The sequence below is a fragment of the Protobothrops mucrosquamatus genome, unplaced genomic scaffold (assembly GCF_001527695.2).
Source record: "Protobothrops mucrosquamatus isolate PMUCROS unplaced genomic scaffold, P.Mucros_1.0 scaffold594, whole genome shotgun sequence".
NCBI classification, from domain to species: Eukaryota; Metazoa; Chordata; class Lepidosauria; order Squamata; family Viperidae; genus Protobothrops; species Protobothrops mucrosquamatus.
Window position 1 is genome coordinate 199,235 of NW_015386893.1, and position 13,764 is coordinate 212,998.

General features: G+C 35.6%; 1 protein-coding gene across 1 annotated transcript in view; it reads left to right on the forward strand.

Annotated features, from left to right (window-relative positions):
- CD109 (CD109 molecule) overlaps window positions 1–13,764 on the forward strand; it is a 61,918-nt gene that overhangs the window by 26,790 nt on the left and 21,364 nt on the right. Inside the window, exons 15-23 of the mRNA XM_015817481.1 lie at window positions 235–387; window positions 1,233–1,307; window positions 1,941–1,998; window positions 4,686–4,821; window positions 6,752–6,866; window positions 9,536–9,649; window positions 10,719–10,937; window positions 11,843–11,981; window positions 12,691–12,867. Coding sequence (XP_015672967.1) covers window positions 235–387; window positions 1,233–1,307; window positions 1,941–1,998; window positions 4,686–4,821; window positions 6,752–6,866; window positions 9,536–9,649; window positions 10,719–10,937; window positions 11,843–11,981; window positions 12,691–12,867 — 1,186 coding nt within the window. The remainder of the gene's footprint in view (window positions 1–234; window positions 388–1,232; window positions 1,308–1,940; window positions 1,999–4,685; window positions 4,822–6,751; window positions 6,867–9,535; window positions 9,650–10,718; window positions 10,938–11,842; window positions 11,982–12,690; window positions 12,868–13,764) is intronic.

Below are 13,764 nucleotides of genomic sequence, written 5' to 3' on the forward strand. Positions count from 1 at the left end.
TAACACACAGGCCTCAAATCTTTTTCTTAATTTATAGTTCTATTTATCAGAAAATATGTATGATCTTCCACTCAGAAGTAGAACCATTGAATTCCAGAGATCTTTCTCAGAAAATATGTATAGCATTATTGTCCGATTTCTGCATTTGGTTTGATACTTTCACAATTTTGGGACCTGTTCAATTACATCATAGGTGAACTTACTTCAAATGTATACTATTTGATCTTTCCCCAGATTAATATGCATTGGAGTAAAAATAAAGCTGGGCCTGCTGAGAATATCACCCTCAAAATCAAAGTGACAGAACCCCAAACCTCAGTTGGACTTTTAGTTATTGACAAAAGTGTAAATTTGTTGGGAAAAAGCAATGATATCACAGAGGATGCCGTAAGTTTTTTTTTTCTTTTTCCTTTTGCAAGAGTGCATTGGTTTAGAAGCACTATGTTTTATTGTGACTGGTTTCCTTAAAACATTGAAATAAATTGAAACCATAAAACGGTTAATATTCTGTATTAATGTAAATCTTTCATCTTACTTGCAATAAACTTCATTCTCTGATAATCTGAGTAACTTTATATTCCATATCAAACATATTTGCATTTATTTACTTCATTTTCTGACAAGCATGCACAGTTAAGAAGGAATATATAAGGATACCTAGTTCTCATTTTTGTTAAAGTAGAATATTCATAACAAAAGAAATAATGGAAACTAAAAACGAATGTATTGAGTTCACATGCATTTACAAATCACCAGCTAGCTCTTAATGAGTGATGAAAAAGAAATAAAACGTGTTTAGACATTTCCAAGAGGTATGCTGATGATAAAACTGATGGCCAATTATAGCTTAGTCTTTGGTGGCATTCTTCACTACCCTGGTTCAAAATTTTAATTAGTAAATTACTTCCTTGTACAGCAGCTCAATTACTAGGCTTCCATCAAATAACTCTCTTCAGAGAAAGATCATAATGAATTAATTTTGTTCTGAAGATTTTTTTCATATGCCTTTTGGGTTGGCATATTAAAATATCCTACAATAATTATTCACCATGTCCTATTTTATTTCATCCAGTTGTTCCTGGGGTTGAAAAATGTGTGTGGCCCATTAACAAAGATACTAATACACTTTTGTTATCACCGGTTAAATTTTCCTTGAAATATATAAATATTTTTTTAAAAAAAGTTGGTTAACTATTTTATCTTTGATTTATTTCTACTTTTTTAAAAAACAGATACACCATGAGCTAAGTTTATATGATACAAAACCACATTATGGGGAAACTGGAAGTGCTGTCAGCGTCTTTCAGGTACGGTTGTATACGTAGGTGCTAATTTTCATGTTCTCGATGCATTTGGTTCCTGAAGCAATATGAATGTATCTTTCTCTCTTTCACACATACACACATGCACACATAAAGAGGCCTGGTATTATAGAAACATAGAAAAGAGACCTTGGAGGTCTTCTAGTCCAACCCCTCCAAGCCAGGAGATTTTATTCTATCCCAGACAAATGTCCAATCTTTTTTTTGAAAACCTGCAGTAATGGAGCACCCACCACTTTAGGAGGCAAGCTATTCCATTGATTAATTACTTTCACTGTTAGGAAGTTTTTCCTTCATTCCAGGTAGGATCTCCCTTTAATGACCTTTTACCCGTTGCTTCTTGTCCTGCCCTCAGATGCTTGTGAGAATAAGTTGACCCTTTCCTTTCTGTGATTGCCCCTCAAGTACTGGAAGACAGCAATCACATCACCTCTAATTCCGTGTATATGTGTACAGTTTTTTTTTCTATGTGTGCTCTAAAATACATTTTAAAAAATGACATTTATTTATTTATTAAATTTATATGCTGCCCATGTCATGTCTGAGGCATCTCTGGGCAGCATATACTGATATGTTGCATCTAATTAAACTGAAAAATCATTTATGTACTACATTCAGAACAACAATCTCTGGATATTGACTGATGCCAACCTTTCAGAACATGAGGACTTTGATTGTAAGTAAAGACAAATCAAAAAATGAATCCATCATTTCTTGAGTAGATACCTATCTGACTTTCAAACCTGCACTTCTTTATCTGTCTCAGAATAAAGGCCCTTCCTGTTTAATTACTCCATCATGCTCTTCTATAGGAAAGGAGACCAAAATTTATCTTTTTAAATACCATTTACTCTTTAGTCCATATAGTAGTGGAGATGACAGAATCAAAGACAGATTGAATATTCAGTTAAGGATAACTTTATTCGAAATAAAGTTTGATGTAGTAGTTAAGCCAATTTGATCTAGTGATTAAAGCACCAGGCTAGAAACCTCAAGTTCTAATTCTGCCTCAGACATGAAAGCCAGCTGGGTGAATTTGGGTTAGTCACACTCTCTCAGCCCACCCCACCCCACTGGGCTGTTGTTGTGGGGAAAATAGCAGGAGGGAGGACTATTCTGTATGTTTCCCACTTTCAGTTATTTATAAAGTAATAAAGGTGGGATAAAACAATCCTAATGAAGAGAAAATATAGTCACAAAGTTAGATTAAATTCATTTATTCTTATTTACATATTATGTTGAAAGAGAGGAAAAGAAAGAGTACAATGGATTCCTTATCTACTGTGCAAATCTCTTGTCCATTCTAACCATCAGTGGAGGGTTTTTTTCTTTAGCAGATTAAGGTCTCCAACCATTTTTTTGTAACCTTTCCCTTTTTCTAGCTATACAAACCCCATGAATATTGGATTCATGCAGGTTTCTTCTAAAGCAGCTTTGCTTCCTTACAGAAATAATTGTGCAGTCATATTACTCAAGGTTTTCCTCTATTATTTCCTTAAGATCTTCATTCAGCCCACTGCAGGAAAAACTCTTCTGAACTCTACAGATCTGATCTTAGGACTGTGATTTCAGGTCCCCTCAGAGTGCTCCCCCATCTCTGAATTTCTTCACTCTTCTGGTTTTCTTATAACGGTCTACACCAGGGGTAGTCAACCTTGACTCTTTTATGACTCGTGGACTTCAACTCCCAGAATTCCTGAGCCAGCTAAGCTGGCTCAGGAGTTCTGGAAATTGAAGTCCACGAGTCATAAAAGAGCCAAGGTTGACTACCCCTAGTTTACACTCTCTCAGTGTTTGCTGCTTCTTATGTGCCGTTGCCCTCCAAAGCAAATCTTAACGGGATGAGTGGGTTAGTTCATTGGTTCAAATGTCTTCATTTGGAGCAAATGTTTTTATAGATTTTTAAATGTAAAAACATACAGAAAGGAATCAGACAATGTTTGGGCTGGGAGGAAGATGAGATTGCACTTTCCAAAATATATGAGATAGCCAATTTTGAAAAAACTAGGCATTCTACAATATGACAAGCCTTTTTAAGATTGGAGACTTTGGCCAACAAAGTTGACAAAAGTTATAAAAAATATGAGAAACTCTCAGCTTGGGTGCAAGTTTCAGAAAGTAAGATTTTATACAGTAGATTTTTCCTGGCAAAAGACTAACGTCAGTCTCTCATTTTTCTTGATGTTGAACTGTTGAATCACACAGCAAAATACACATCTTTTCCAGATGCTGTAGATAGATGAGTCTATGTTAATTAGATAGACAGACAGACAAGACAAACTTTTCTTTTAATCTGAGCTTTCAGTTGATTGGTCAAATAGCTTTTCATTTAGCTATTTATTGGTTCTTATCTTGGTTATATTCTTAAGAGACCAGTAATCATCAGTTTATATTTTCTAGTACATATTCTGACCAGCTAATGAAGTAGACACAGTATAGAGAAAGCTGTCTGCATAAAATGTGATAGAGGAAAATAAAAAGAGTGCAAACACTTGCTATAGATAGTTGGTTGGTAGCTTGTGATACTTAGACAAAAAGAAGTTGACAAAGAGACAGATGTAATTTATAACAGAGTGCAGAGTGAGATATTAAACTTAATATCTGAAACCTGTATTCCATTCTATGAGCGAAGGTGTGGCATTGTTTGCATAATTCAGGGGAAATATGCTCTGAAGTGAATCTTCTAGCTCAGGGGTAGGCAAACTTGGCTACCTCATGCTGGCTCAGGAATTCTGGGAGTTGAAGTCCACGAGTCATAAAAGAGCCAAGGTTGTCTACCCCTGCCCTAGCTCTTCCCCTGCTCAGTGTAGCTACAATCTCTCCTTTGTTTGTTTTAAGGCTGCTATTTTATGTGTGTCCATTATGAACACCACTTTTTTTTAACAAGAGGACGCCAGAGAGGATGCTTATGTTTCTTTCTAACCTCCCTTTAAAAATGACGCAGGAGAGGGATTTTTCCCCCCAGCTGTGTTGGCACAGTTTGATCTGATGGCTTTCATGCTCTGTGTTAGTTTTGTGAGTCTTCCTCTTCTGTGGGAGGAATTTTGGCTAAATTAAGTTTTAAATGTTTACCCTCCAACTCTTTGTATTTTTTAAAAATGAATTACTAGGATACTTTTCAGAACAATGTGAGACATGTTGCTGGGTGGGTTGGGGGAACAGAGAAAGGGAAAAATTGGCAAAAATCAAGCCCCTTTCATCAATGGCATCTCATCATACATCTGGGGATGGAAATTATTGTCACAAGAATGATATAATAATATTATAATGATATTAAATTATTATGTCACAAGAATGATATAATAACCCAATTTATGTTGCTCTCTTGCATCCGAAACCCTCACCCTATTCTTTTCCCTTTAGTACCATTTTATTATTTCGATTATGAGCTGGCTATCCTCCCTATATCCCATGAAAATAACCCAGCACTGCATGATGGTGATGTCCATGTGAGGAAGAATTTTCCAGAGACTTGGCTTTGGCAGGAAATAATGACAAGGTATAAACTTGTGTGGAGATAGCTTTCTTTATTTTCCCTTGCAGATAATCATAAATGTTTGTGGGACTTCCAGGGAAGAAATTATGAATTAAGGACAGTTCTGCTAAAGCTGGAATGAAAACCTGGCAAATAAAAAAGTTCTTCATTGTGTAACTTTATAGTAAAAGTTTTTGAAAAACAAAAAGTGATTATGTTGCCCTCTGTTCCCCCCTCACCTACAAAGTGACCTCAGGGCCCATTTTTATGCTTCTTCTCCGATACCCACTTCTATCCTTTTGCCAACTTAAGTGCTCCAGTTGGTTCTGTCTTGGGTGCTTTACTTGGTTGCAGGCTAACCTCAGCAGCTTATTGCTTATTTTGCAGGCTTTTCATTTGAGTTCTGACTTTGTTTTAATATCTGCATTCTAAAGTGTACAAAATAAAATACATTTTATTAAAGAGTTTTAAAATGCAGGTAGTTAAATCTTGATTTAATCATTCGGCAACTGTTTGAAATTATTATAGCACTGATTGAAGGGTGATTACAACCGGTCCTCAGTTCTAGATGTCCCAGCACTCCCCCATGGTCACATGATCACGATTTGAGCACTTGACAACCAGTTTGCACTTATGATTGGTTGCAGCGACAATCATGTGACTGCCATTTGTGACTTTTCCTGAGGGCTTCTCCAGAAAGTCAATAGGGAAACTAGCAGGAAAGGTCACAAACTACTGAGCTAAGTCTGTCCCACCATCCAGCAGTTTCCTTATGAGAAGTAGCCATTTGGAGCCCAGATGGACAGTCTCATCCTTTCCTTGTCTAAAGAGGTTCCATGTGAGAAGGCTTGTTGCAAGTTTGTTGGTCTTAGCCATGTTGTTGTCTCTAGTCCTCTGGAGTTTTAGCTTGCCATTGCCTCGCCCAGAAGTCCCCAAGGAAAATGAAATCTTATATACCCAAGTTTTATTTATTTATTGTTGATATGGGAAGTTATTTTTTTTCTCAAAAATGGACTGTCCTGTTGAAAAACAGCTTATCAAATGGCCATTTCCCCCCAATCACCTATCTCCCTGAACTGGAGTTGAACTAAATTGAAACTGATGGCTTTTTTGTTTCATATTTCCCCAAATGTATATATTTCTTTGGACCAGTGTATTGTGAGAGCCAGTTTGGTGTAGTGGTTAAGGCACCAGGGTAGAAACTAGGAGACCAAGAGTTCTAGTGCCACCTGAGGCAAAAAGCGAGGTGGATGACTTTGGGCCAGTCAGACCAGTCAGTCTCCCTCAGCCCTAAGAAGAAGGCAATGGCAAATCTCTTCCGAAAAACCTTGCCAAGAAAACTGCAGGGATTTTTCCAGATAATTGCAAGGAGTCAAAACTAATTTGACGGCACTCACACACAGTGTATTGTGGTGAACTATAAAATGTGTAAGAAAAAAATAGTGTCTAAACATATAGCAGATGCCTGCTGGAACATATACCCAAAAGAAGATCCTTAGATTACAATATGTTAAATGAATGTTTAGAATTGAGTGTTTCTATGTCTTGTAATGCAGAGGTCCCCAACTTTTTGGGCACCAGGGACCAGTTATGTAGAGAGAGGTTTTTACGCGGACCAGAGGGGGCGTGGTTTTGTGTGCTGCCTGCATCCTGTGGATGGGGTTTGCTTGTTTGTGCAGACTGGTTGCTGGGATGCCGTGGCCTGGTACTGGTCCACAGACCGGGGGGTTGGGGACCCCTGTTGTAATGTTTTCAACTCCCCAAAACATATATATGTGACAGTTACCTTCATGCTGTGAGACATGAATGGATTTTTTTGGTCTACCATGAGCATAGTGCAAATTCCTTACTATTCCTGTAAAAAATTAACTTAATTAAACAAAACAAGATTCCTACACCAGGAAAGTCACTCTAGATTTTCTGTTTCTTTTATTCTGTCTTTTCTCATCTTTAGGTCTACTGAAGCAACAATAAATGTTACTGTTCCTGATACCATTACATCCTGGGTAGCCAGTGCATTTATAATATCTGAAAATCTTGGATTGGGTGTGATTAAAATACCCGTTGAGGTAATAAATCTGCTCATTTGCTGTGAAAATAAGAACTTACAAGCACTTGATGAAGTTCATATTTAGTAGCATAGCTTCTGTTCAGCAGTCCCTTAGTCATTCATTTTCTTAAAAGAATATTTCTACACAATTCATCATCAACATTTTATTTCAGGATAGTTTATTTTAAAGTCATAAAAGCCAAACACAAATGAAACTGAAAATATAGTATTTGTTATTTATGAACACAGCAGCCTTAAAATAAGATAATTTTTAGGTGACATTTTTTAGCATAAGGTACGTAATTAAAAAAGCTGGGACATTTCAAGCATCTTTCCAACAATTCAAAGATTATTTTGCATGTGCCAAGGACCCCGAGGAAGGAATCACGAATGAGAAAGAACATTCTCTAAGTGAAATTTAATCCTATGGAAATAGGAGAGAGATCCATGTATTAGTAGTATCATGTAGCTGGGCACAATGACTCTTCTGTTTTTTATAAAGATTGTGGACTTTGAGCAAAGAATGGAAAGATGCTAGCAGGTTTAATGTAACATTGTTTTCAATGCATTGGTGGATATATTTTGGTGAATTTTTCAAACCCACTTTCATAGGAATTGGTCCCAGAATACTGTAGCTCAGCATGCTCTGTTAATCTCTCCTGAAATAGTAGAGATGGTGAAACTAACTGAGGAGAACACAGCAAATTGCTGAGAAGAGCTTTTGATATGTTGTGTGTAACACGTCTAGAAAAGCAAAACTAGTAAAGCAACTAGAACACTGCAAGAGATGAGCAGACTGTAGAGGGCAGTCCAATATAAGAAAAGGGGTTGGTGAGTCAACCAACAACGCATTTTCAAAGTAAAGTTAACTTTTTGTTGCCTTAAAAATAAAGAAGGCTTCCTGTTCTCCATAAGATCTGGAATATTCTATATTCTTGGCTCCTCTGCCAGGGCTTCTCAGATGACATGGGAATAGTATGGGCTTAGTGCTGTGAGGCCCTCACCTGGATTCTTTTAAGATAAGAATTTTAGTTTAAAAATATGGAATTAATATAATAACATTCAGTATTAAATCTTAGATATTACTAAAGCAAAAAGTTTGTTGAGGTCCAGATCTTGAATTTGCACCTGCACTTACTACACATGTAATAAAAAAATTATTTAGAGGCATCCTCTCATTCAATTTTTGGATTCAGATTTTAAAGTTTATTTCAGGATTAGATACAAAATACAGTTAACATTTATTTAATGTATATTGGTAAATATTGTTTTAATGAGATAGTTTCAGGCTTTATCAAAGGATGTGCTTGGCTACACATGTTTCAGCTGAACACCCTTTTATAGATTCAAAACCAGAATTTCACTTCGGTTTTCTCAGTGACTGATTTCACCACTGCACATTCTTGGCTTACTTAGTTTCTATTCAGAGACTTCCATATGGCTATATCGTGTTACATATTAATGTGCATGAAAAATATTTGTATAGAAACTGAGTGTTTCAAAGGCTTCGTGTGTATAGCGTTCAGTTTTAACTTGGGTGAATTATTAACAGAAATGACTTTTGTGTGGTTTAATTTTGTTTTGCTGTAATCTGGTCCGTCCCATTTATTTTCCTGCTAAGCTTCCTTGCAGATCTTTCTCTCTCAAAATCGGAGAGAGTCTGGTAGCAACTTTTAATCAAACTGCCTTAGCTGATGGATGATTTAAATATGTAAAGATAAGGCAGGAGAAAGAAGGTGTAACGCAGATGAAGACCTACAATGTGAATATAGTATGAATCATAAGTTTTAATCAAGAGTGGCATGTACAGATGGGTTCCCCACTTTGAACTTCATCTCCCTCTACATCATCACTCCTCTGCTAACCACTTGACTACCTGCTTTCTGAATACATAGCCAGTCCAAATGCTAATTGGAAATTTGGAAATATGTGGGAAATCGTTCTTTAATTTCAGCTCATGACTAAGATCTCGTAGATCACATTATTGTTTCATATTTTGACATGAGGAAAAAATGTGCCATATGTTCATCTTGAAGAAGTGGGTTGTAAGCACCATGACCTCACTTAGAGTTACAAGCAAAGCTGAGGAGCTGCTGAAATTTTAAGGAATGCAGCACTCATATTTGCTTTTATTTATTATTTATTTTATTAATTTAATTTATATCCCGCCCTTCTCCTTCCGGACTCCTTCCGGACTTTAGAGGAAAAGTCAGTGCCATCAGCACTGAAGTGAAGTAAGGAAGCTTGTGTATTTTGGACTTCGACTTCTTATGCATCAAACAGATATAGAAAGCACTACTTTTCAGAAAAGAAGTTGAAAAACATGGGAGATATTTTTGTAACATGAAGCACCATCTAATCATAATCATTACCAGCTGTTTCTGCTTCTCTTGATTCTTTCCATTTTTGATGTCTGAAAATTGAGAATTTGAAGCAGGCGTCTCTATCTCTTAACTAATTTATTGGGCATGTATATTTCAAAGCATGCCAAATACATTTAATCTCTGCCTTTTTAGGTGCAATGTAAAGCTAGGAAATATTTTATAATCCTTTTCTCAGAATTTTTTTCAGGGAAAACTCTTCAAAAACGGGGGAAAGTTTTCTCTTTGCTGATCTTCAAATCACTAATTCTTAATTAACAAATAGTACTCCACAATGGTTTAATAATGTATAACTTTTGTTTTTCAGTTAGAAGTCTTCCAGCCTTTTTTTGTTTCCTTAAACCTTCCTCCTAGTGTCATAAGAGGAGAACAATTTATATTGGAAGTAAACATCTTCAATTATTTGAAAAAAAGCACTGAGGTAAATATATTGAAACTTTGTTTTATAGGTTTTTTAAAAAAACAAATCTGCTTTTTTTGCATTCTCTTTGCTATTACCACCCCAGGTTAATTTCAGTCTGATTGATTTTTTTTATATTTATTGTTTAAGTATAAAGTATTGTTATTCCCCTAGATCACGGGTGTCAAACTCGCAATGTTACGTGACGTCTCGTGACATCTCACGACTTTTTTTCCATTGCTGGCAATGGGGTGGGCGCGGTTTCACTATGATGCATTCGGCCTGTGGGCTGGCAGTTTGACACCCCTGCTCTAGATTAAAAGAAAATGCGAACATAGTTATACTTATGCATATATTAGGATTTTGCATCAATCCCAGGATTTAGTTTGAAGGCAGATATGGAAAACAGTTCAGTTTGATTCATAAGCCCCTCAGTTCAAGTACTCCTCCTCATCAGAGGCTTGACTTGATAAGCTGGGAACAGAGATCCAATTGGGTCAGTTTTGTCTCTGCTCTTCTGAAAGAGCTCAACAAAGCACCTCAAAATCCTTCTAAGATACTAAATATGAATACAGAGAGATGTGAACAAAGCAAGTTCCCCTTCCCAAATATTGCAACTTGAGAGTTAAACCAGATAAACCATTCCTATGTAATTATTAGATAGTCATTCAGATCCCTACTCTGCTATTCGTTCTGACATCTTTCTTCTAGGGAGCAATATAATTAAGTTCTATCTTACCTCAAAACGTTGAATTACAACTGAAGCTTTAGTGAGGTTCAAATTGTTTTAGCCACTTCATGCTGCAATGCTGTGGCCAAGCCCAGGTGATTCTGTGCATATCCTTTATATCTATCAGTGTTTTGGTAGGAACATTTTTATATTCTGCCAAGTTTAGGGACTTCCAGATGTAATTCAATGCCTTTTTATGTTTTCAGAAGGAGTTTTCCTGTGATAACTTGCTTTCTTTCTCTTTTTTCAAAATATGCTTTTCACTCATCAGATCATTTCCCCAGCTTCAATACTATAGTTATAGTGTTAATTATTGCTGCTAGTAGAACAAAACATTAACTGACCACTTCTGTTTTGTAGGTGACAGTAACCCTTGATATGAGTGATAGTTTTGAAATTTTTATTATCTCTAATGCTATAAATGCCATTGGAAACCAACATTCTATTTGGATACCAAGTGAAGATGGGAAGACTATCTTCTTTCCGATTATGCCAAAGCAGATTGGAGAAATTCCCATCAGAGTGACAGCAGTATCACCCATTGCTTCTGACGCTATTCTCCAGAGACTATTAGTGAAGGTAATTTAAAGCAGCCATATTTCAAGAATCTTTATCTGAGTCAGATGAGAAGCACCAAATCCTGTTTTGATCATTTTTAAAAGCATCTATGAATCATTCAAACAGAAGTCAGAAAATCTTGCAGTAAAATACTAAAGAAGATGAGGTTGAAGTTCCCTTGAAGCTGAGGGGTGAGGTAGGGTCTTGTTTGAAATAAGGCCTAATAAACCAACTTCATAGTTTTTAGATAAATTTCCTACAGAGTTTATTAAGTAAAGCAAGGTTTCTGATTTGCCAAGTGAGGTGATGGCAGACATATTGAAATCTATATTGCCAGTTCCTGATATAGACCGTGAGTGACAGGACAAAACCACACCTATATATAATAAGATTCAGTTGTGATGAAATCTTTCAAGCTTCTGAAACATGAGCATATGAAAAAATGCTTACTTTTGCAATATTTTCCGTTTGCTTTGTAAGATGTAAAATCTTGAACGTAGTTCTCAGTGCTCCTTCAGAAATTGCTGAATTGTACAGAATGAAAAGGGATGAAATAATTGAGAATATTAAATTACAGGAACTTTAATTTGTGTGTTGGAATATATTCCCCCCTCCCCAATAGTCACTCAAAAACAAAGCTTTTCCTACTGGTTACTGGGTTGACTATGCTTCAAAAAAGGCCTGGACCAATTCATAGACGAATGGGAATCAATGGCTAATATAGGTAGTCCTTGATTTACAACCATTTGTTTAGTGACCATTTGAAGTTACAATGGCATTGAAAAAAGTGACCTACCACCTGTCCTAGGACCCACAACCCTTGTAGCATCCCAATGTACACATGATCAAAATGCAAGTGCTTGGCAATTGTTTATTTATGTAAACAATTATTGTTTACATGTGTAATATTTGTTTATTTTTAATAGGCTGAAGGATTAGAACAAACTTACTCAGAGACAGTTCTTTTGGACTTATCCAAAAGAACTAATCTTACAGAAATTTTGAATTTCAATTTCCCCTCTGATGTAGTTCCTGGCAGTGAAAGAGTGCAAGTTACAGTTACTGGTAAGCATAACTGTATTTCCTCGGAATACAGTTTTAGTTGTATCTAATTGCTGAGCAAATCATCATGTTAGTTATTTACTTATTTATTTAGTGACTAGTGTTATTTTAGAATTGCTATTGTATGTACATATTGTATGGATGGAAAAGAGATGATTCCTGAGATACTTTTATATATCAATTTATGCAACTGGTTTATTTCATTATCTTTTTTTGCTAACATTAACATAGTTATCTTGCTTAAATTAATATGTCATTCTGTATCTGCTGAATATGTGAATATCTTCTTTCTTACTGATATTATTGATTTTGTTTGCAGATTTAAAAAAAAAAGAATTATGATGATGATACTCTAATCTTCCATGGTTGAATGTCAGTACCATAATAGAGAGTTCCTATATTACCCTAGCCTTTCCCAATTGACATGTGAATTTCAATTTCCACGATTCTCAGTAACGGCCATACAACTGGGTACTCTGAAAATTGAAGTCTACACATTAAGAGATTAGTTAGATTGGAATACCTTTATTTAAAATATGTTTTTATGGTAATACCTGCGTTGATTTTGATCCTAAAAACAAGCTAGCTGGTTGAGAGAATTGATTAAAAAGTTTATTATAGAACATTTTAATCCCCCCTTGGTCTTTGTTTACATGTTTACTTGTTGTTAGTATTGCCCCTTCCATCACTGACTTGCAAATTTATCTTTCAGGTGACCAGCTTAGTTCCTCTATCACTGGTTTGGAATCACTAGTCAAGATGCCTTATGGTTGTGGGGAACAAAACATGATTAACTTTGCACCTAATATTTATATTTTGGATTATTTGAGTAAAACGGGCAAGCTCCAAACCCTATTTAAATCAAAAGTCGTGTCATATATGAGAGAAGGTAGGGATATGTTTGGGTAAGGAACATACAATTCAGTGTGCATTTTTTTGAAAGCATTTAGACCAACTGTTCATTCTTGAAGGAGTTTTTGTTTGAGAGAAGCTGTAACACTATCGTAGCATAAAGATTAGAGACTTTAAAAACTTACTCACCTTAGGAAGCTCATTCCATATTGGTTTTTTTTTCATTTCTGTATTGTTATGCAGTTACAGTTCACATGACATGTAGATGTCCCAGGACTACATGGTTGTCTGGCTGGCCCATTTTAAAATTTAGTTAAATTAGTTTAAATTTGGCAGTGTCACACCAGGAGTAACTGTATTTAGACTTACATCCCAGATCAGTCTCCCACAAAGACAGAACAAAAGCTACCGACCACAGAAAGAGTTTTGTTTGCTTTGTTTAACTCCATGGGTTACATTTCGCCTGACACTTGAACTTTGGCTACTCCAAAGTTGCACAGTTAGTTTCAAAAATAATGAACATCTGTTTTTTAAAAACTTCTTTGAAGTCTGCAAGCAGCCTGTCATTTTGCTTGTAGATTGATTTATTTTGCCATATTGTTTTAAAATTCTCCAAACATTAGTTTTATTGAAGCTATTTAAAATGAGTCATAATGGTATGCTAAATTGAAATTTAGTAATTATTGTTTCATTTAAACAATACCTGGAGTTTGGGGTTTAATATTCTTTGAGAACATTCAAATAATTCATGCTCTTTGCATTCTTTTCTAGACAAAACAGAAACTCTTTCACATTAAAAACAAGTATTCATCTTTGCATTGTTGGTTAATAATAGTACTAGTATGGCTTTTATTATTATTGGTACAGTAGCAGTATTTAATTGTTTTCTATTTCTCATGTTAAGGCTGATACTTGTGAATTATGTGTATACAAT